We start from the raw sequence: 25,334 nt of genomic DNA, 5'->3' as shown, positions 1-25,334 counted from the left end.
GAAGATAATTACAAACAACATACCAGATAAAGGCTTAGTATCCAAAATCTATAAAGAACTTACCAAACTCAACTCCCAAAAAACAAATAATCCAGTGAAGAAATGGGCAAAAGACATGAATAGACACTTCTCCAAAGAAGACATCCAGATGGCCAACTGACACATGAAAAAATGCTCCACATCACTCATCATCAGGGAAATACAAATCAAAACTACAATGAGATACCACCTCACACCTGTCAGAATGGCTAAGAGATGCTGGCGACAAGAGATGCTGGTGAGGATGTGGAGAAAGAGGATCTCTTTTGCACTGCTGGTGGGAATGCAAGCTGGTGAAGCCACTCTGGAAAACAGTATGGAGGTTCCTCAACAAGTTAAAAATAGAACTACCCTAGGACCCAGCAATTGCACTACTAGGCATTTATCCAAGGGATAAAAGTGTGCTGTTTCGAAAGGACACATTCACCCTCATGTTTATAGCAGCACTATCAACAATAGCCGAAGTATGGAAAGAGCCCAAATGTCCATCGATGGATGAATGGATAAAGAAGATGTGGTATATATACAATGGAGTATTACTCAGCAATCAAAAAGAATGAAATCTTGCCATTTGCAACTACATGGATGGAACTAGAGGGTATTATGCTAAGTGAACTTAGAGAAAGACAAATATCATATGACTTCACTCATACAAGGACTTATAGACACAGAACAGATGAACATAAGGGTAGAGAAGCAAAAATAATATAAAAGCAGGGAGGGGAACAAAACAGAAGAGACTCTTAAATATGGAGAACAAACAGGGTTACTGAAGGGGTTGTGGGAGGGGGGATGGGCTAAATGGGGAAGGGGCATTAAGGAATCTACTCCTGAAATCATTGTTGCACTATATGCTAACTAACTTGAATGTAAATTAATAAAAAAAGTATAAAAGCCTCTGTCCTGCCAAATATATATATATATATATATATATATATATATATGCATATATATATATATATATATATATATGCATATATATATATGTGTGTGTGTGTATATATATATATATATATATATATATATATATGTCTGGTTTGCATGACGGAACTGATCACATGTGTATGTCTCTGTGTCACTGGTACATCTTCCAAAACTTGAATATTAGGATGGAAATTATATATTAAAAGTAAAGTAATACTTAATATTTTAATAGTTTTCTATTCAGGATATGCAAACTATTTCATTTTATTTTCAACTATTTCAGTTTTCAAAAGCTGAGAAGTTCCATCTCAGCTGGCCGACCTGAACACCATTATTATAATATTTACACAATAAAAATGGACAGGAACAGTCAAGAGCACAATGCCAATCCAAAACTGAGTTTAATCTGATCATCCTTCTTAGAATACTGGCCCTTTTTATTCTCTACTGAAACTTATTTTCAGTTATAAACCATGTTATTTCATCTTAGAATATAAATGTGCAGAGTAACACTGTATCTTGAGCGCAAAGATCTTCAGTCATCAGGACAAATCAGAGGTAATAACTGGTAAGCTTTCTCCTCGTTCAGGGATGGATGAGATCCCACCTCTGCATGGAACACCCAGGAAACTCACGACTTGTACATTCCCCTGACAAGAATATTCTACCTCATATTGTTGTCGCATTTTAGGGCATATGTTACATCCCAACTAGGATGGCAAGATTTTAAGCAACCATGTAATAAACTCCTTAGTGTTTCAGTCCAGATCTTACATGGTGCTTTTTACAGAAAGAGCCTCAAAAACATGAGTAGCTTGACTGTTAACTTATGAGTGAAGAGAGAGGCATGTCGACACATCAGACATGCCCACTTTCTCACATGCTAACACTTTACGGTCACTTTCAGAGTCAACAAAAATTAGAGTCCACAAGCTCAAGAAAGTCATATTTTGAAGTCACATTATTAGCCAAGGAATCCTCAAAGATTATCTCCTACTCACTGCTCATCTTTACTGAATGGACAGACTCATGGATGCTATTTACACCTTCCAAAGGGAACCCACACCTGTCTTTACATGCCACATGTTCCCTCCCTTAGGACTTGCCAGTACCTCTTTAATCAGATCTCCATAAAGTCAAGGGAGAAAGCTTTATGAACCATAACCTATTATTACACAGTTCCCAATATTACCATATGGATTTATTTCAGGAACAGAAATCTCACATTTGCCCCTTAGAAGTTTTTTTAGTTAATGCTAGGTCACGAGGGAAAATCTGGGGGAGAAATTCTCTGTTCTGCAGGGGTTCTTGCACTAAGTGTTGTGTCCTAAAGGAGAAACTGAGCAATAGTGTTACTACACTCACTGGCTGAGCTGATGGAAGAATGCAGGCACTGGCCAGAACCTAGCAGCTCTCTGTCACCAGCTCTGGAAATGAGAGTACACTGCAGCCTAACACCCTAACATGTGCTTCAATCTGCAGTGGAAGGAAGAGAGAATCCTGGTCTGGAGACACACATACACGGGTCTGACTCAGACATGGCATCACTCATGGCCAATTTTGCTACATATAGGTTCTGACTTCAATCACTGACTGTTCTTACATTTTTGTGGCTTCTAGATGCCTACAGTGATTCTCATCCATGCCCAGCCACCGGGTTACAAGCCTGGCCTGTGTCCTGTGGTTGAACCTTGTATACTGGACTCACAAGCTACATCTTCCCTTTGGGCTCATAGCACCTGATAGACCTTAGCTATTTCCAGAGCTGACCCACTCCACCCTCCTGCCCTGCAGTGACCACATAGCAAGGGCACAAGTTGGGCCCAGGGACAGAGGGAAAGAACAACTACAGGCTACACTGGATTTCCCCAAAGCAGCTCTCTTTAAGAACCTATGCTCAGGGGCGCCTGGGTGGCTCAGTCGGTTAAGCATCCGACTTTGGCTCAGGTCGTGGTCTCACAGTCCGTGAGTTCAAGTCCCGCGTCGGGCTCTGTGCTGACAGCTCAGAGCCTGGAGCCTGCTTTGGATTCTGTGTCTCCCACTCTCTCTGCCCCTACCCTGCTCATGCTCTGTCTCTCTCTGTCTCAAAAATAAATACAACATTAAAAACAATTTTTAAAAAGAACCTATGCTCAGAGGTGAAAAGAGGTTACCCAGAAGTTGTTCAACATTGATTGATCATGAGCACATCTAGAACAGACACTGTGAGGAAACATGAAAGAGAAGGAAGAAGAGACCCCCTACGTAGGGACCTTACATGCTTTTAGTAGAGCAAACACCTTAGGTCTCATCACATGACAGTCTCATCAGAAGTCAGCAGGTACTGGACTCCTGAGCTGGGCCTCTGCTTGGTTCTTACAAGATACTACCACACTGGACCTCTATCCTGCATCCGGAAGACTGAGGAGGTTCTCAAGCTACAGTGTGCCAGGCCACACTCCCCTGAGGGCCTAATTCAGTAGGTCTCAGGAATACCCATGCATCTGGGTTCTCCAAAGATCCATAAAGGCATCTGATGTGAAGACTGGCTCAAGTACTAAATATTTAGTATTTTGCAAATGTGACCTGCCAGCACTTGGTTTCTCTTTCCTTATTTGCTTCACTTCTTCTCCCCCATTCTATTGCTATAGTCAGGATTAAAACCCCTAGCCCTTTTTCATAATGAAAAGTACTAGATATAACTCAAGGAACGTCATGAAAAGTAAAGCAAATAAAAAGTGTTAGCATCTCGCTGCAGGTTAAAATGCAATGTAATGATGCAAATCTGATGGAATTTTTCTATAAATTCCCCTGAAATACTGAAAGCACACACCAAGCATAGAAAGGGTAGCAGAAGATTTGGTACCATGGGTAAAGATGATCGCCTGAAGCCACCAGCCTCCATGCCAACAGTTGCTTGGTCAAGCAAGCCCACGCAGGCTACTCCGGGCATTGTCAGAGTCAGGTAGAACATGATTAAGGGGTTTCACCATCTCCTCCAACATGCTGCCTGATCCACCACTATCAGGCACCACATTAAAACGGATTCCTCAAACCTGATCCTTGGGCGGGCATGTGCTAATACAAAGAAAGACTAGTACCTGCTATTTAGTATGTGCATGTGGCTTCCAATGCCCTTTAGGTGTACAACTGACTGAGTCCTCCAACAACCCAGGGAGGTAGGTACGGTAGTTTCCCCCACTTTACAAGTGAGGATCCTGAAGCACAGAGAAACTGAGTGACTTGCCCAAGGTCACAGAGCAGGGAGATGGTAGCACTGACTTTCAAACCCAGGTAGTCCAGCCCCAGAGCACACATTCTGAATCACAAAGGCTTCGATGGGTTTTATGCTATTTTCCAGCAAGACCTACAATCAAGTAAGTTGGTATTCTATCTGGGCAAATGATTTCCTTTTAATTAATTCTCTTAAGTGTTCACTCTTTGCAAAAATGTACAACAGTTAGTGGTTCACCTTGGAAAACAGTTCCACGGGTGCCGCTATAGCCTTCTGTTCTGTCAAGTACTGCTCCCAAGACCAAGCTTCCTGTGCAGCCACTGAGGGGACTGGAAAAGAAAACACAGTGACTTTTCTTGAAACAATTAGTAATAGAAGAATAATATTTAATTGAAGATAAACCCAACAAGCAGGCTGATTAAATAAACAAATAAATAAATAAAACCTTTATCTCTTACTTTCTGTGAGCATTTAGTAAAATCATCTAACAGTCCATACCTACAGCTTCTCCTGTTCTTTTTTTATTTTTTTTTTAACGTTTATTTTATTTTTGAGACAGAGAGAGGCAGAGCATGAACAGGGGAGGGGCAGAGAGAGAGGGAGACACAGAATCTGAAACAGGGTCCAGGCTCCGAGCTGTCAGCACAGAGCCCAACTCGGGGCTCGAACTCATGGACCGTGAGATTGTGACCTGAGCCAAAGTCGGACGCTTAACCCATCGAGACACCCAGGCGCCCCAGCTTTTCCTGTTTTAGAGCAGGCCTGTGAATGTATCTCACCCTCAATAAAACCACTGATAAGCACGTAAAATGGGTAGCCTATTACTCTTCTCAAAGAAGAGTCAACAGCTACAGGTTTTCTACAGCATGATTTGGTCCATTTTAAGGTGAATGCCCTGAAAATATCTTTATAATCTCCTTTCATTTTCACACCTCTTTGTGGGGTGAAGGTCGATAGGCACTACCTGTTGGAAGGCAAGGTGGAAATATATGCCAAACGCCTTAAAAATTATTTGTATATCTTGAACCAGCAATTCTGCTTCCAGGAATCTGTCTTAATACGATTACAGCAAATATGCCCAAGGGGCAAACACAAGGTTTTTTTATACTAGGACTCCTCATAATAATGAAACATTGGAAACAAACCAAAGGTCCACCAAGAGAGGGCTAATTAAATGCATTGTGCAGACGTGTCATTTTAATAATAACCTATAATATTATAGAAGATTAATGGCAGAGAAAGACTATGTTAATGATACACTACTAGTGGGGGGAAAATAAACAGCAGTTCAGAAAACGAAATGATCCTTTTTGGTAAAGTATGTAATGGAAATAAGACTAAAATTATGTAAATCAAAATCATAAATGAAGTCATCTTCAGCTGCCAGGATTACAGCTTCTTCCCAATTTATTCTGCACTTCGTTTCTCTGCTTTCCAAATTTTCTAGATCAATAGCTATCCAATGTAATTCAATAAAAATATATTTTTAAATAACAAAAATCTGCTGAAAAGGATTGATAATTGTTTTAAGTTTATATTCTATGTCCCAGTCATTCTCCCTCTAGGATTAACAAGCTAAAGAAGGAGTCATGATAACAGTTGATAGTAAATATACATCACAACATTATTACAGCAAAAACACAAAATAGTATTAATATGGGAGAAGGGTCAAATAGATTATAAGACATATACATATACACATATGCACATGACCTACATATGATTATGAAGTTGTCAAAAAGTATATTTTTTAAATTTTTTTTTCCAATGTTTATTTATTTTTGGGACAGAGAGAGACAGAGCATGAACGGGGGAGGGGCAGAGAGAGAGGGAGACACAGAATCGGCAACAGGCTCCAGGCTCTGAGCCATCAGCCCAGAGCCCGACGCGGGGCTCGAACTCACGGACTGCGAGATCGTGACCTGGCTGAAGTCGGACGCTTAACCGACTGCGCCACCCAGGCGCCCCAAAAAGTATATTTTTTAAGTAACAAAATGTCTTTAGAATTCTCTAGGTTAAGTAAAAACCAAAGTCAGGCCATAAGCCATAAAACATATTAATTATATTATCCTAAATTTTAAAATATAAATAATGATATATATTAAGACATTCATTTATTCAACATATTTATAAAGCACCTTCTTTGTGCTAGGCACTATGCATAGATATTTGTACACACACACAAACACACATGCATAGGAAAGCAATTGAAAAGAAACAGCAAAATATTCATAGTGGCTATATGTGGGCAGTGAGATTAACGTAAATATTTTTCCTTGTTTGTTGCCTTCTACTGTTTTAAAATTCTCTGCAAATATTATTACCATACACATACACACACATGCACACCCGCACGCACAAACACACACTCATATGCACACATCCTGGAAAAGAGTGGCCAAAAATGCTATGTAAGCTTTAACATTTATCTTGCTGTAAAATGTTCCTGAAGAAGGTACAGATGGTAAAAGGTCAGAACTGCATGAGCACAGGTAGTGACAGGTGGTACGATGCACCTCTAAGTCAAACATTTCAAACCTCTCAAGACAATAAAGCACCCTGATGAAATAACAAACATAAAAATCCGTCAAGTTGCATAGGAAGAATTCATGTAGACTTTTAATCACTTAAAAAATATTTGATGAGCCTTCCTTTATGTAACAAGTGTGCTGTCTGCCAAAACAGAAATATAACCCAGTCCCTGGTCCAGTAGATGAAAAATAAACAATATATACTATTTATCCTTTGATATATACATATATATAATTGACAAAAAGGGAATAATTTAAGCTCAGATTACAAAGAAAATACATCAATTCAGAATTTAAAAACAGACACAGAGTATGTATATACATTAGCATTTACTAGTTCTCAATCACAACACACTAATATGTTCTTGCTAAGAAATACACTTACTAAAGCATGAGAATTTTGAAAAGCATTTTAATCATCAAATAAGGCTAACAGAATCATCATCAATGGATTTTCTTGCTTTGTTTGAAAATAATGGGACATTACAGTGTGATTTCCATCAAGGAGCTTACAGTCTGTTCAACCATTATAGCACTTACAAGTTTACTGCCATCTCTACCACAATATGTGATATTTTATTTTTCTAAATAGAGAAAGCAATTTGACAAACCCTGAAGATTCCCTAGTAAGATTATTCAACATCTCTATTTTCACATAAGCACTTTACTACATTACAATTATATGCTTTACAAAAAAAATTACAGCAGTGTTGTCTCTAAAGCAAATATAGATACCACATTTTCTACAACAGCTGTGTTCTTAAAAAGATTGTGTGTAATTTCTCAATTTAATCATATTTCCCATTGTTATATATCATCATTTCACCGGAAGTAAATCATATCTAAGATCTTCTTGTATGATCACATAAGTCTATAATAACCCTTTTAAATTTTATCAGAAAAAGAAAACATGATATCAAAAATAACAACTTTCAATGAATTAAATATTTTGTAAAGCAAGAGAACTACTCAGCAACACAGTGCCTGCCAGTGAGATGAAGAAATACCATGTTGGTCTGCTCCTGGGGGCCCACAGGTAGGCCTCGCATCATCACTGCACACCCGCTGAAAGAAACGAGTTTGCTTACTTAGAATTATCAGGTAAGCTCCTCAAAAGAAAGAATCTCACTGATCCTATCTATCACTGTGTCCCTGGGCTATAACCACGCCTGACCATAAATATTTGCTTAATGAATTAAAGGCTGCTGACATGATGCTTTTGGCTTTAAAAATGAATTCAAAGGTATCTATTGTGACCAACTCATTTCCCAGTTTCCTGGAGAGAAGAAACCAATTATGAAACAGCACTGCTGCAGGCACCAAATTTTCTTTATTTTTTATGTAACTTTCTTGAACATACTACAGATACGACATTCATTTTATAGAGTATTAGATATGCACACAGGTTAGTAAATCCTAAATTTTATTTTTCACTATACACAGTGGCTACAGCAAAATGTTCCAATTATTACTCTTCTGCCAAACATTACTAATGTAAAATATATATTTGATTGTACATTCCCTGTCACTTAATACACACCTATTATATGCCAAATGCCAAATTAGGCTGTGTGGGTGCATGCACATGTACATGACATAAGTGTATATGTGTGAATGTACATGTTTAGATTTATTCCTTATAATATTGAATATCAGATTTATAACCTCATTTTATAATTATACGAAACAGGCTTACAGAGGTCACACATCTGGAAAAATCTGAATTTAAACAGAATTTCTAGCCCATGCACTCCCATTATATAATATTGCTTCACTTTAGTATACACGGTGAAGACACAGCAGAAATGCCTATTAAATTAATAACTTTTGGGGGACTTAAGTGGCTCAGTCGGTTAAGTGTCTTACTCTTGATTTCAGCTCAGATCATGATCTCACAGTGGTGAGATCTAGCCCCGTGTTGGACTCTGCACTGAGCATGAGGCCTGCTTAATATTCTCTTCCTCCCTCTCCCTCTGCCCCTACCATGCTTGCTCTCTCTCTCTCTCTCTCTCTCTCTCTCAACAAATAAATAAAAATTTATTAACAAGTAACTTTTAAATTTAAAAACACCATAAAATTAAGTCCACAGGGAAATTAATAAGCTCACCCACTCATGGTGGCTTTGTAAAATTGACTAAAACTTTTGAAAGTCATGTTGACAATACATACAAGCATACCTGGGAGATATTGTAGGTTCAGTTCCAGACCACCGTAGTAAAGGAAATATTGCAATAAAGCAGTCAAATGAACGTTTTGGTTTCCCAGTGTATACAAAAGTTATGTTTATACTATACTGTAGTCTACTAGTGTGCAATAGTATTATGCCCTAAAAAACAATATTACATAATCTAATTTGAAAATGCGTTATTGATTAAAAACTGCTGTCATCTGACCTTCCAGTGAGTCATAATCTTTTTGTTGGTGGAGGGTCTTGCCTCAATGTTGTGGCTACTGAGTGATCAGAGTGGTGGTTGCTGAAGGTTGGGGTTGCTGTGGCAGTTTCTTAAAATAAGACAATTAAGTTCACTACATTGATTGACTCTTCCTTTCATTTGAATGCTTAGGGGTGGCAGTAAGGTTATTAACTGGCCTGATTTTAATCCCTGTTGTGTCTCAGGGAATAGGGAGGCCCGAAAAGAGAAAGAGAGGGTAAAAGCTGGTAAGTGGAGCAGTCAGAGCACACACAACATCTATCAATTAAGTTCACCATGTTATACGGGTGCAGTTCACGGTGCCCCAAAACAGTTACAACAGTACAAATATAATAATAATGAAAAAGTGAAAATATTGTGAGAATTACCAAAATGTGACACAAAGACACGAAGTCAGCAAATGCTGTCGGAAAAATAGCACCAAAAGACTTGCTTGATACATGGTTGCCACAAACCTTCAATGTGTAAAAAAGAAAACAAACCAGTATCTGTAAAGCACAATACAGCAAGGTATACCTGTATTTATAACCAAAAATAAGGTGTTAATATTTGATGATCAACTCATCCCAACTTTAACATTATTCTAACAAATGCAAAAGGAATTTTTAAAAAGCCCTTACAACAGTACAAAGTTGGAAAAAATCTAAATATCAACAACAGAGGTCAAATAAATTACAATTATGATGACCACACGACGTAACTTTTGCAAATCTCAAATTAAGCACAGTTTCAGCACAGTTTATATGCACTTCAGCATGAGAATGTATGTTTTTACATATGAATACAAAAAAAAACATAAGAAAACAAAGAAATGAAGATGGCTGGGTTAAGGCAGTGAGATTTGTCAAGCGATACAAGACAAGGGCTGACATATTCGGCCAGTAAAGTACCAAGCACTTTTTAAATCTTCAGTTTATTACTTATATTGACAGCAAAAAGGAAAAGCAATTAAAGGACCCAGCTCCCATGTCCCTTGCACAGGGTGACACTGAGACAAAGGGTCCAGATACTGCAGCATGGGTGCTCACATACCCTGTTCCTGGAGAGCCCATTTCATGCTGCCCTTGTGCACTTGTACAATCGGCAGCTCTACCCTGGGGGGAGGTGACACAAAAGACTCAAGCCTCATGGGAACCTGGGAGGAACAAGAAACTATCACTACGGCCTCCTGGGGGTGGCCTCCTCCAACCAGCACCTTGAGAGCCTCCTGTGTTCTCATGGGCCAGAAGGATCAGAGAGCACTCTCAGACTGAGATCACCTGCAGGTAAGCCTCGTCTACCTGGCCAACTGGGTATATACAGGGTCCCCAAGACACCATGGCAGAGCCATCCTCCAAACAAGGGGATGCATTTGGCTCTTAAAAATAAACACAACACTTTCCCTTCTGTGGAAATAAGCAGGGCCATCTCTCTTTCTCTGAGCAGTACTAGGCAGTGTGTGTGTGTGTGTGTGTGTGTGTGTGTGTGTGTGTGCGTGCGCGCACGCATGTGCGCACGTGTGCGCACGCATGTGCGCACGTGCAGCACATATACTTTCTTATCAAGCAAAGAAGATTCCTTCTCCTTATCTGCATATCCATGCTGTTTGGTTTACATGGCCTCAGCCAAATTTGCAGAAAGCCAAAACCCACAGCACTTGCTTCATTAAAAGCAGTAATTTGTGCGTGCCAAGATGACACATTTATACTTTGCCACCTCACTAAATTTTGCTTTGTTCTTCTACATACACCTTGAGGTTTGTTGGCTTCCTCATCAGATTAGCAAGAGCAAAGACTGGAAATTGAAGGCAAAGAATATAGAAAAAAAACCTGAAAAAACTTCACAGGGGTAGAAGTGACTGTGTAATTTGTCATACTTTGACAGCGTGCCCCCTCCCCTTTTTTTTAACCATAGCCATGAACCAGTGTCCTCCTCCACTGACCATAATCATTTTTCTTGCCTGCGACCACAGGGCCAAGCCTATCGGAACCATCAGCAAGAATGGGTGCATGAGAATAACCACACTGGGTCCAGCCAGAGCTGCCAGCAGATGATTCACAGTGGGGGTCAGCTCCAGAAAGAATGGTCCAGGGAGGGCAGTGTTGGCAGAGGATTCAACTTGGGAAAGTGGAATAGGAGAGTCAACTGCTGAGAAAAACAAGTCTAGCGGGGTGACAAAGTAAAAAGAGCTAAGCGGAACACAAGTCACAAGTCAAGGAAAGGCAGGGTCAGTGCATGGACAAGTTGAAGACTGGCACAATGACTCCTTTTCTTAATCATGAATGAATGCATGGGTACACTTCACTGAGCCAGGCCGTGTCCTTACAGAGAGCAGAAGACAGGGCCACTAGAGTTTTAGCTCTCGGAAGTACTCCTTTTATGAAGTGCTCACGACATCTAATAGGATCAGCAGCAACATCACCCTCATAAAAGGGGGTTGGTCATGCACTGAGTATCCTCTATCCCAGACCAGATACCTTAACCTTGAGATATATTTTTGATTCTATAAACCACAGCTGTCTCCTACTTCATCACTTCAGATCTGGAGTTCTGAATAATTGAGTTTACTGAAATCAATAAAAAACCTTTACTTTGTATGGAAACTCTTCAGATGGGCATTCTTCCACCTTCATGTTAGCATTTTTGTCATCACCTCTTCTTATAAAAATCCATGACGTAAAAAGTGTAGCATGCTAGTGAAATATGGAAAGAAGCCCTAGTTGTCATCTGATGCTGTGATGCTTTCAAACTTTAAATTTCTCTTTAGCATGACCCCATTTTTTCCTTACAAAAATATCCTATTAGGATCCCTGATATTAGAAACCCCCAAGTGCAACTGATCTGGATGCTCCACGCTCAAACCACTCAGGCTCCCATTTGTCCCGCTCAGAGGCCGCAGACTGAAAAATCCCCGATAGATGAACGCCTCACTTTGGCAATAGGAACTTCCAGTCTTAGGAAACTGCACAATATTTATTAGTAATTCTCTGAGCTAAAATTAAAAATGGTAAGGGGTAAAGAATGAATAAATTATCATTTTTAAGGATAGAACCACATAAATCCTAAGGCTCGTGTCACAGAACAATAACGTTTTTAACTTCATTAGCCATAAACATAACACTTCACACCAATATTCCAACTTCGTTTCAAAAGATAAGCTGCATACAGCTCCATCAGGCCACAATTTGGAATATGTGAGAAAAACAACTGTCAGTAGCAACCAACCCTTGAAGTAGGAGCTTCCTGGATATACCCACACTTTCCAAGCGTCTGCAGTTTAATAATTCCGCCATGCCACTTGTCCACGCTCTGCTAAAACATTTTTCACTTGTACACCCAGGCTGCTTCTCATTTCAGTACGACTGAACTCAGGGGTCACTTCCTGCTCATTTCCCTAGACAAAGCAGGTCCCACGTGCTGGGAGATATAGTAGGAGCTTGACTCCTGTCCTCACATGGCATTTACTCGGGTTGAGGAGACATGCAAACAGACAAATGTCACCCCCAACCTGACATATGCAGGACTCCATGTTTTGGTGAACAAATAAGAAGACATGAGTACTAATAGGCACTAGTTAGGAAACCCAAACAACGTGTCTGGGGACAAGATGAAGAAGGATTAATTATGAACAGGGAAAGCTTCCTGGAGACCACTGCTTTCTGAGGCAAACAGAAATTCAGCAGGCGATCCAGGAAGGAGCAGCAGGACCAAAGCAAGAGAAGCTGGCAAGCGGGGAGCTGCTTCTACAAATGCCAGAGTCTGGTGTCCACTAACATAAAGCTCACAGGAGTCCAGGGAACAGAAGACTAGAATGCTGGATTGCAAGGAGGCAAAAATACGATCAGGAAAGCTCCTGAAAGTCTAAGGAGCCTTATCTCTATTCTTACGGTTTACAGAAGCATCAGAGATGTCTGAATGGAAAATGGTATTATCAGAACTCACTAACCAGTGCTAGGTAAGGATGAAGCAGATGCGCGGGATGGAGACCACAGACTGACAACAGATTTGGCAAGAGAGAGTGTGGATGTTCCCTAAATAAAGGTGGAGATGAAACTGGGTCACAATGGTGAAACAAAATTGACAGGCTACAGCAAACAACTGCTTGAGGTGGGGTGGTATAGGGAGAAGGCTAAGATGATCTTGAGGTTCAGTCCTGGGTACCCAGGATGTTGTAGAAAAAAAGGGATTATTTTCAGAGACGCTGAATTTTAGGTAACTGGCATAATCTGGGTGAACATATCCAAAAAAAGACAGGTCCAAATTTTTCAGAAAGAGGCAACAATGAAAGAAATCCTGAGAAAGAATCAAAGACAGACATGAATGTCCATGTCAGGAGCTGGGGAAGCACAGCGAATAATCAGAGTTGCAAGAGGCTCCAGGGAGACATACAAGACCTGGGAGCCAGGGAGGGGAGGAGAAGGTTTCCCAGGGTCTGAAGGATTAGCACCATCAAATATTGAAGAGGTCGAGTAAGACTAACCAGGGAGAAGAAGCCACCGGGGTTGACAGCCACGGCATCACCGTGATGTCACAGGGAGAGATTTCAATGGAAGGATCAGATCAGAGGTCAGATTCAAGTGGCCAAAGAGTGAAAAGGAGGCATCATGAAAGCAGCAAGTGTGGACTATACCTGGGAGAGGTTTGCAAAAGAAAAGGAAGAGAGGTAACATGAGACCCAGAGGGGGAACAATATTCATGAGAAAGGAATTTTTTTAACAAATGTAAGGAAAAGAGAGCATTTCAGCTCAGCAGCTGAGGGAAATGAACCCAGACGGGGAAGCGAGGCTCTGAGAGGAGATGGGACAATCAGTGGGGGAGAGAATCAGACAGAGAAATGTTTCAACAAGGATCCTGATATGAAGAGGTGAGTGGTGAACAAGAGTAAAAAGAAAGCACTTGCAGTGTGCTAGGGAAGAAGGTGGAAGGACATCACTCCTCACCTCCTTCATTAGGCTGGAGGACATCTGCCGGAAGGCGAGGTGTAATGGTTGTGTTGGGAGCACGGGGAAAGGTGGGAGCTGCAGAAATTCAACCAGGACCAGACTGAAGGAACACAGATCTGCCCTGAGAGTCCCACTCAGTTAAGCTGGTGATTCTGCACAGGAGTGACTGGCACCATGGGACTTTCTCCTCAGCTCTTGGCAGCCTGGTAGTGGGAGCAGATGGGTAACTCTGAGGACAGCTGGGAGTGGATGAGGAAGGAGGCCGCCAAGTGGACTGAGGAACATGAGAACAGGAGATAAAATGTGTAAAGGGCCCTAACTGGCCTGGGAGGCACTGGAAGGCTGAAAACCAGTGACACAGAACAGGAAGGAATAGAAAAGCTAAAATACAGGACATAAGCAATTTCAAAGCTTCCTCAGAAAGCAAAGAGGTGAGGAGAAGGAGGAGTTCTAAGGATGTGATATCAAAGAACATTCCAGAATTCAAGCTCTGGTGAATTAAGTTTATTCAGCACACATGTATGGCTGGCACTTGTGTTCAGATGTTGCAACAAGTGACCAGAAGCACAATGTAAGGTACTAACACAAAAAAATCTGAGTTCTGCACAGAAGAGAGGTGGTTAAGCAAGTTATTCTAATACCATGGTTTTCCAAGTATGGGCATCCCCTTGAAACTTGTCAGAAATGCAAGTTTTAGAGGTCATACCCCAGACTTAATGATTCAGAAACTCTGGGAGTAAGACTATCAACCTGTGTTTTAATAGTCCCTCTAAGTGATTCTGATGAAGGCTGAAGTTTGAGAACCACGGTTCTAACATAACATGCAGAAACCTGAAACATAGAAAACTAATTCTTTTTTTTAATGTTTATTTATTTTTGAGAGAAAGAGAGAGAGAGAGAGAGAGAGAGAGAGAGAGGGAAGAAGTGAGGGAGGGAACAGAGGATCCGAAGCAGGCTCCATGCTGTCAGTGCAGAGCGCAATGTGGGGCTCAAACTCACGAACTGTAAGATCATGACCTGAGCAGAAGCAGGACGCTTAACTGGATCATGACCTGAGCCGAAGTCGGACACCAAACTGACTGAGCCATCCAGGAACCTCGAGAGAAAACTAATTCTGACTGATTTCATCAAAGAAGACTTTCCAGATGATATGATATGTGCCTTAAAGGATAAAGGTTCTCAAAGTGTGGTACCCAGACCTGCAGCACCAGTATTACCTGGGAAATTGTTAGAAATACAAATCTGGGGCATCAATTAAAATCTGGGCATCTACTGAATCAGATACTCTGGGGCTGGGGCATAGAAATCTGCTTTAACAGGTGCTGGAGGTGACTCCGATGCAGCTAATGTTTGAGAACCACTGTCCTAGAAAGAGGGCCAGGTTCCAGCTGCAGATGGCCCTAAAGACAGGGGCGGGATGGGCACTCTCTGACCACAGTCTTGTTCTTCACTTTCCATGAGTCTCCATCCTCCCCCAGTATGTATTTGTTCAGTATAGCCCATTACTTGGGAAAGCTTGAGTGATCTCTCTTCCATATAAAAGGAAGAATCTAATTAAAACACCAGGCAAAGAATTTCAGTCTTAGCCTATATGTGCTAAGAAACCAGTGCATGTTTTAAGCAGAGAAATGCCACAATAAGTTTTGGTCTTATTTCTCCTCTGCCCTGTCCACAGTGGTTGGGTAGTTATTTAGATTTTTTTTTTTAAAGATACTGCTGATGGCAGTTTTAGAGATGATGGAATTGAACACAGAGGGAGAACTGGTATCAGAGATAACAGAAAGGAGGCTGTTTCAACAAGCAGGCATGAGCTAGTGACGTCTGGGCTTGAGACAGCTACCCTAGGATTGAGAGGAGCAGAAATAATTCAGAGGGACATTTAAAAGGGAACTGACAAAATTGGACAATCAAGGAGATGGGAAATTGAGGACACTGACATTTCAAGCTTAGAAGACACAGTCTATGTGCCTGACATTGAGCAAGACAAAACTAGAGGAGCAGGCTTAGAAAGCTACATGAACACGTTTTCAGAGATGCCAAATCTCTGAAATCTAAAGGGGTCTAAGTGATATTTAGGGTGAGCTATCTGGAGACATTATAAACACAAATTTTTGAGAAAGATCAGGACCGGGAACTTCGATTTAGTGGCTATTAGTGACTGGGGGTAAAGCAGAGGAGATTCTCTGGGAATGTACGCAGAGCACTAAGTAGGCAGGGCCAAGGATAGGATCCTAGGGACCTTCAGTATCTAAGATGTGTGCAAAAGAAAATCAGTAAACAATAGTGAGAAGGAGCAAGCTGAGAAACAAGATGAATGAGGAAGGAAATACTTTCAAGAAAACAATACTTTCTACAAGAAAACAAGTAGTGGGCACTGGTTCAAGGAAGTCTAGAGGTGACCAGGAGAAAGACCAGAAGCACAGTCTATGATGAAGACAAGGTTCATGGATATGCATATGAAATGCATATTGGAAAGGGTCATCTTCAGAAGTGACAAGCTCAAAGAGCCATGTGGATTACAGTCATGAGGAGTCTTGTGGGACAACACAGAGAAAGCCAAGGTGAGCCAGGCACAATAACTGATCCAACAAACAAAATCTTCTATGACACAAACCCTGTGTTGTTAGGTCTTAATTATTCAAAGATGAATAAAATATAGTATTTGCCCTTACGGAGACTGCAGCTTAGTGAGGAACCAGATACCTATTATATAATAAGGAAAATTCCAACTGCAGAGACGTGAGCTAAGAGCCATGAGAATACAGTGGACAGAACAATTAACATTGTCTGGATGACACTATTCATTCTGTTTTTATTTTTCATTCAGGAAATATTAATCAAATGCTTACTATATGCTAGTTACTTATAATACAGCATGAAACAAACTAACAAAAATCCCTACCTTTATCTACCATCAATTCTAGTCTGTGAAAAGAGATGATAAGATAAATTAGTAAAATATACAGTGTGTCAGATAGCAATAAGGGTTAAGGAGAAAATAAAACCAAGAAAAGGGTTAGGCAATATTAGCAGGTGGGGCTCTGTAATTTTAATATGATGACTTCTCATCAGAAATAATGGAGGTAAAAAGATAACAGATGACAAATTTAAAGCAATGAATGCCATAAAACTGTCAAGTAAGAATGATACATCCAACGAAAACATCCTCCAAAAAGAGTGAAATAACAAAATTTTCAGATTAAATAAAAATTTATTTTGACATGTCTATCTAATTTCTTTCATTGAATATAGTTTCCACTCCTGATGAAGTTCCACCTCACTACTAGAGAATTCATTTAGCCTCCTAAAAATATTCTTGTAAAACCTTTTTAAAAAAAACATTTAGGGGTGCCTGGCTGGCTCCGTCAGTTAAGCATCCAACTTCAGCTCAGGTCATGATCTCATGGTCTGTGGGTTCGAGCCCCGCGTCGGGCTCTGTGCTGACAGCTCAGAGCCTGGAGCCTGCTTCAGATTCTGTGTCTCCCTCTCTCTCTGCCCCTCCCCTGCTCATGCTCTGTTTCTCTCTGTCTCAAAAATAAATAAAAACATTTAAAAAACTTTAAAAACATTTAAGTCTACACTCTATTTGTAATTCATTTTTATATAGATAGATGGCCAGTTTCACAACCATAACCTATAAAAAAAAAAATCCATACTCTGTTCTCCTGAGCTGATTTACCTGTATGTACTGTGTATGTTAGCCTATATGTAATATAGTACATACTCACACCTCTTCCTGGTTTCTCTATTCTGTGTCCCAGATTCTTGGTCTGTTAGTATGCAAGCAGAATATTGGGACTTCAGTATAATTTTAATAAATTTAAATAAAAACCAGTTGGGATTCTACTTTGGAACTGAATCAAATATTAATTAGGGAGCTTCTGGGGAAGAAGGTGGAGTAGGAGGACCCTAAGCTCACCTTGCCCCATGGAAACAACCAGATAACACTCACATCAGTGTAAATAACCCAGAAATGACCCAAGACTGGCAGAACAGACTCTTCACAGCTACACGTAGAGAAGAGGCCATGTTGAAGAGACGTGGTCTGAAGCTAAACAAACGCAGGAATGTTCCTGGGAGGGAGGGATCCTGTGGGTGCAAAGAGGGAAGAGAAACAGACTCTCACACCAGGGAGCCCATGGGGAAGATGAATCCGCCTAACATTTGGCTCTGAAACCCAGAAAGGCCAAATCTCATGAGTTCTTACAGCCAGCAGGACTTAAAATCTGAAACACTAACAATCAGTGGGCTCAGGTCTGGGAGAGCCAGGAGGGCAAGAGGAAACTGAGTCCCCACCCTTAAGAGACCAAACAACATTGGATGTTCTTTCCTGCTTTGTCAAAGATTAGTTGGCCATACTTTTGTGGGTCCAATTCTGGAGTCTCTATTTTATTCCATTGGTCTATGTGTCTGTTTTTGTGCCAATACCCTGCTGTCATGATGATTACAGCTTTGTAGTAGAGGCTAAAGTCTGGGATTGTGATGCCTCCTGGTTTGGTCTTCTTCTTCAAAATTACTCTGGCTATTTGGGGTCTTTTGTGGTTGCATACAAATTTTAGGATTGCTTGTTCTAGCTTCGAGAAGAATGCTGGTGCAATTTTGATTGGGATTGCATTGAACGTGTAGATTGCTGTGGGTAGTATTGACATTTTAACAATGGGTGGGAAAGAATGAAATATGGCCTTTTGTAGCAACATGGATGGAACTGGAGAGTGTTATGCTAAGTGAAATAAGTCATACAGAGAAAAACAGATACCATATGTTTTCACTCTTATGTGGATCCTGAGAGACTTAACAGAAGACCATGGGGGAGGGGAAGGAAAAAAAAATTAGAGAGGGAGGGAGGCAAACCATAAGAGACTCTTTAAAACTGAGAATAAACTGAGGGTTGATGGGGGGTGGGAGGGAGGGGAAAGTGGGTGATGGCCATTGAGGACTGCACCTATTGGGACAAGCACTGGGTGTTGTATGGAAACCAATTTGACAATAAATTTCATATTAAAAAAGAGAGAGAGAGAGACCAAACAACAAATGGCCCTGCAGAGAGAACAGATAGAAGCAGCAGTTTAAAAAATGCCTGGGCTGGGGCGCCTGGGTGGCGCAGTCGGTTAAGCGTCCGACTTCAGCCAGGTCACGATCTCGCGGCCCGTGAGTTCGAGCCCCGCGTCAGGCTCTGGGCTGATGGCTCAGAACCTGGAGCCTGTTTCCGATTCTGTGTCTCCCTCTCTCTCTGCCCCTCCCCCGTTCATGCTCTGTCTCTCTCTGTCCCCAAAATAAATAAACGTTGAAAAAAAAAATGCCTGGGGTGTACAGAAGAGAGATTTGCTTACTAATCTCAGAGACTGTGCTGGAGGAACAGGGATTGTTAGGAGACTTCTCCTGGAACAAATGAAACGAGGCTGCCAATTCCCTCCCCTGCACCCCAGCATTAAGCACACAGCCACCTGCAGGAACCAGCACAGTGCAGACACTCAATACCTAACTTGCTAACATCATGCATGCCCTCCCACACACTTCTGTAAATCTGCTTCCTCCAATTCAGCCTGCCTCAGTCCTGAGGACAAGTACAAACTTTACTAACACTGTGCCTCCAAACCCACACCCTTCTACAGTCCTGCTCCCTCCAATAAGCTCTCAATGAAACCCATCCAAACTGGGGCCACAAGTCTGGCAGTGCTCAGTCAGCCCCAACAGGGGCCAGCACCACTCCACGGTGACTCCTGCCCCGGGGAGGGGGAGAGATAACCACCTGTACCAGTCAAGACTGTGGACCCTGCAGTGGGCTGGGGACAGACAGCTGCTTTAACCGCAGGCCCTGTGTACCAATGAAAACTTATCAGGGGACAACACAGCGAAAGTGCCCTGCAGTTTGGTGCTACTGCATTTCTGGCAAATGCCTAATCTGATTCAACTTCAACTCAAGGCATTCCCAGACTAACCCACTAACACCACAGGGATGAATACTGCCCACAACAGGCAAAAGAGAGCCACTGCACACAACCAGACTAAAGGAAAAAGCAGCTCAGCCATAATAGTAAAGTGCATGCAACACACATAGGAGACACTCTTGAAGCACCAGATTCTGTTGAATAGCGGATACTGTACTGCAGGGTGTTACAGGATCTCTTCTTCATAAAGCCACTGCTTTCAAGAACAGGAGATGTAGCTAACTTTCCTAACACACAGAAGCAGACACAGAGAGTCAGTCAAAATGAGGAGATAGAAGAATATGTCCAAAATGAAAGAGAAATGGGTATAAGTAATATGATTGAGAGAGAATTTAAAGTAATGACCTTAAAGATACTCACTGGACATGAGAAAAGAGTGGAGGACATTAGAGAGACCTTTAACCGAGATAAAAAAAGAACAAATCAGGCATGAAGAACACAATAAATGAAACTTAAAATACACAAGATGAAATAAATAGTAGACTAGAGGAAGCAAAAGAATGAATCAGCAACTTGGTGTACAGAGTAATGGAAAGTAATTTAGCTGACCAAGTGAGAAAAAAAAACTATGCAAAATGCAAATAGACTTATGGCACAGAGCAACACCACCAAGCATAATAACACTTACATTATAGGAATCTTAGAAGAGACAGAAAGGAAGGGCAGAAAATTTATGAGGAAATAATAGCTGAGAATTTCCTGAATCTGGGGAAGGAAACAGAAATCCAAATCCAGGAGTAACAGAGATCTGCCAACAAAATCAATGCAAGGAGGTCCACAGGAAGACACATAGGAATTAATATGGCAAAAAGTAATGATAAAAAGAGAATTTTAAAAAAACAGCAAGGGGAGCCCAGGTGGCTCAGTCAGTTAAGTGTCCAACTCTTGATTTCAGCTCAGGTCATGATCTGACATTTCAAGGGATCAAGCTCTGCCTCGGGCTCTGCATTGACAGCAAGGAGCCTGCTTGGGATTCTCTCTCACCCTTTCTCTCTGCCCCTCTCCCTCTCATGCAGACACTCTCTCTCTCCCTCTCAAAAATAGAGAAATAAAAAATTTTAAAAATTAAATAAAAGCAGCAAGAGAAAAGAAAACAGTTACACACCTGGGGAACCACATAAGGCTATCAGTGGATTTTTCAGCAGAAACTTTGCAGGCCAAAGAGAGTGGCATGATATATTCAAAGTGCTGAATGGAAAAATCTGCAGTAAGAATACTCTATCCAGCAAGTCTCTCATTCATAATAGGAGAGACAAAGAGTTTTCCAGACAAACAAAAGGGAAAGAAATTCATGACCACTAACCATCCTTACAAGAAATGTTAAAGGAGCTCTCTGAGTGTAAAGGAAAGATCAAAGCAAGAGTAAGGAAAGTAGGAAGCAAGAGTAATAAAAATAAGTATATCTGTAAAAATCAGTCAAGGGACTCACAAAATAAAAGGATGCAAAGTATGACACTATATACCTAAAACATATCAAGAAGAGGAGTAAGAATAGGCTCAAACTTATGTGACCATCAACTCAATATAGGTTGCTATATGCAGAAGATGTTATACATAAACTGAATGGTAACCACAAACTGCAAAGAAAGGCTGGAAAACAAACATCAACAAATTCTAAAAGTTCAAAGTCTTTGAACTTTGCATCTATTCTGACCACAATGATATGAAACTAGAAATCATCCACAACAAAAAATCATGAAACAGCACAAATACATGGAGATTAAATAACATGCTACTAATGAGTGCATCAACCAAGAAATCAAAGAGGAAATCAAAAAATATATGGAGACGAATGAAAATGAAAACACAATGGTCCAACATCTGTGGGTTCCAATAAAAGCTGTTCTAAGAGGGAAGTTTACAGCAATACAGGCCTACTTCAAGAAGCAAGAAAAATCTCAAATAAGCAACCTAAGCTTACACTTCAAGGAGCTAGAAAAAGAAGAATAAACAAAACTCAAAACCAGTAGAAAGAAATAATAAAGATTAGAGCATAAATACATGAAATAGAAACTAAAAGAAAAGATCAACAAAATTGACAAATGTTTAGTCAGACTGATCAAGAAAAGGAGAGAGAACTCAAACAAAATCACAAATGAAGAGGAGAAATAACAGCTGACACTACAGAAATACAAACAATTGTAAAAGAATATTATGAAAAATTATAAGCCAACAAATTTAACAACCTAGAAGAAATGGATAAATTTCTAGAAACATATAACCTCCCAAAACTGAATCAGGAAGAAATAGAAAATCTGAACAGACCAATACCAGCAATGATGAGATTGAATCAGTAATCAAAAAACTCCCAACAAACAAAACTCCAGGACCAAATGGTTTCACAGGTGAATTCTATCAACTGTTTAAAGAGGGATTAATACTATTCTTCTCAAACTATTCCAAGTGATGGAAGAGGAAGGAAAACTTCCAAATTCATTCTACAGGCCAGCATTACCCTTATCAAAACCAGATAAAGACACTACAATAAAAGAGAACTACAGGCCATTTCTGATGAATACAGATGAAAACATCCTCAACAAAGTATTAGCAAAGCAGATCCAATAGTACATCAAAAAATATTATTTACCACAATCAAGTGAGATTTATCCCAGACATGCAAGGGTGGTTCAATATTTGTAAATCAATAAACATGATACATTATACCAATAAGACTAAGGATAAAAACCATATTATCATTTCAATATATGCAGAGAAAGCATGTGACAAAGTATAGCATCCATTCATGATAAAAACCCTCAACAAAGTAAGTTCAGAGGGAACATACGTCAACATAATAAAGGCCATATAGGAAAAACTCACAGCTATCATACTCAATGGTGAAAAACTGAGGGCTTTCCTCCTAAGATTAGACGGGGATGTTCAATCTCATGACTTTTTTTTCAATATAGTATTGGAAGTCCTAACCACAGCAATTAGGTTTTTTAAGGGAATAAAAGGCATCCAAATTGGTAAGAAAGAAGTAAAACTTTTATTATTTGCAGATGACATGATACTACAGATAGAAAACCCTACAGACTTCACCGAAAATGAAATCAGTAAGATTTCAGCATACAAAATGAATGTACAGAAATCAGTTGTATTTCCACACATTAATAATGAAGTAGCAGAAAGAGTAATTAAGAAAGCAGGTCCATTTACAACTGTACAAAAAATAATTAAATACCTAGGAATAAACTTAACCAAGGAGGTGAAAGACCTATACTCTGAAAAGTATAAAACACTGATAAAAGAAATTGAAGATGACACAAACAAATGGAAGGATATTCCATGCTCATGGATTGAAAGAACAAATATTATTCAAATGTCCATACTACCCAAAGCAATCTACACATTTAATGCAATCCCTATCAAAATACCAAGAGCATTTTTCACAGAACTAGAACAAATAATCCTAAAATTTTATGGAAGCACAAAGGCCCCTGAATAGCCAAAACAATTTTGAAAAAGACAAACAAAGGTGGAGGTATCACAATTCCAGATTTCAAGTTATACTACAAGACTGTATTAATCAAAACAGTATGGTGGTACTGGCATAAAAACAGACACACAGATCAACAGAATAGAACAAAAACCCAGAAACAAACCCACAGTTATATGGTCAATTAATCTTTGACAAAGCAGAAAAGAATATCCAGTGAGAAAAAGACAGTCTCTTCAACAAATGGTGTTGGGAAAACTTGTAGCTACGAGCAAAAGAATGAAATTGGACCACTTAACACCATACACAAAAATAAACTCAAAATGGATTAAGGATCTGAATATGAGACCTGAAACCATAAAAATCCTAGAAAAAACACAAGCAAAAATTTCTCTGGCATTGGCTGTAGCAAAATGTTTCTAGATATGTCTCCTGAGACAAGGGAAATAAAAGCAAAAATAAAAAGCTTCTGCACAGCAAAGGAAACGATCAACAAAACTGTGAGACACAAAACCTACTGAATGGGAGGAGATACTTGCAAATCACATATCCAATGAAGCATCAGTATCCAAAATTATATAAGAACTTACACAACTCAACACACACAAAAAACCAATAATCCAATCAAAATGGGCAGAAGACATGAACAAACATTTCTCCAAAGAAGACATCCAGATGGCCAACAGACACATGAAAAGATGTTTGATATTACTCTTCATCAGGGACATACAAATCAAAACCACAATGAGATATCACCTCACACCTATCAGGTGGGAATGCAAACTGGTGCAGTCACTGTGTAAAACAGTATGGATGTTCCTCAAGAAATTAAAAATAGAATTACCATATGATCCAGTAACTGGATATTTACCCAAAGAACATAAAAACACCAATTTGAAAGGATATATGCACTCCTATGTTTATTGCAGCATTATCTACCATAGCCAAATTATGGAAGCAACCCAAGTGTCCGTTAACAGATGAAGACCATAAATGGATAAAGGAAATGTGGTATATAATAGAATATTATGCATCCATAAGAAAAGAATGAAATCTTCCATTTATAACATGGATGGATCTAGAGAGCATAATGCTAAGTGAACCAAATCAGACAAAGATAAATACCATAAGATTTCACTATGGAATTTAAGAAACAAAACAAATGAACAAAGGTGAAAAAAGAGACAAACCAAAAAACAGACTCTTAACTATAGAGAATAAGCAGATGGCTACTGGAGGGGAGGGTGAAGGGGTGAGGGGTGAAATAGATAAAAAGGATTAAGAGTAATACTTATCTTGATGAGCACTGAGAAATGTATTGTTGAATCACTATATTGTACAACTGAAACTAATATAATACTGTATGTTAACTATACTGGAATTAAATTTTTTTAAATAATTAAAAGAAAAACAAACAAACAAATATTAATTGGGGGAATTGATACTTTTATGATCTGTCTCTCCATTTGTTCAGATATTAATTTATACGCATTAATAGAATTTTCTAGTTTTCTTCATATAAGGTCCTTCACATTTCTTGCTCAATTTATTCCAAATATTTTATACTTTATTGCTTTGGTGGGCACAGTATTTTTCCCTTTTTGATTGCTAAGAGTTAGTGGCTGACACACAGAAAAGCTAATGTGTTTTTATATTTATTCTCTACCCAACCACAACATCTTATATTAATTCTAATAGCTTATAATTATATTCTTCTGGGTTTTCTAGATATAAAGACCATACCTCTGCAACTATCTATTTAGTTCTACCTCTTCTTTCCAGAATTTTTACCACTCACTAAAATTTGCTTTTTCTTTCATTCACTAAAATCCCCAAGAAAAGACTGAATATAAATGATGCTAGTGGACATCTCTATTTCCTAATT

At 39.7% G+C, this 25,334-nt stretch overlaps 1 protein-coding gene across 3 annotated transcripts in view; it reads right to left on the bottom strand.

Moving 5' to 3' along the window:
- Positions 1–25,334, bottom strand: part of L3MBTL4 (L3MBTL histone methyl-lysine binding protein 4) — a 446,682-nt gene that overhangs the window by 297,903 nt on the left and 123,445 nt on the right. For all 3 annotated transcript variants that reach the window (XM_045458489.1, XM_045458490.1, XM_045458491.1), the window contains exon 5: positions 4,415–4,506. In XM_045458489.1, the coding sequence (XP_045314445.1) occupies positions 4,415–4,506 (92 nt within the window). The remainder of the gene's footprint in view (positions 1–4,414; positions 4,507–25,334) is intronic.

Source organism: Leopardus geoffroyi, chromosome D3 (genome assembly GCF_018350155.1).
Source record: "Leopardus geoffroyi isolate Oge1 chromosome D3, O.geoffroyi_Oge1_pat1.0, whole genome shotgun sequence".
NCBI classification, from domain to species: Eukaryota; Metazoa; Chordata; class Mammalia; order Carnivora; family Felidae; genus Leopardus; species Leopardus geoffroyi.
This window is presented reverse-complemented; position numbering and strand designations above follow the sequence as displayed.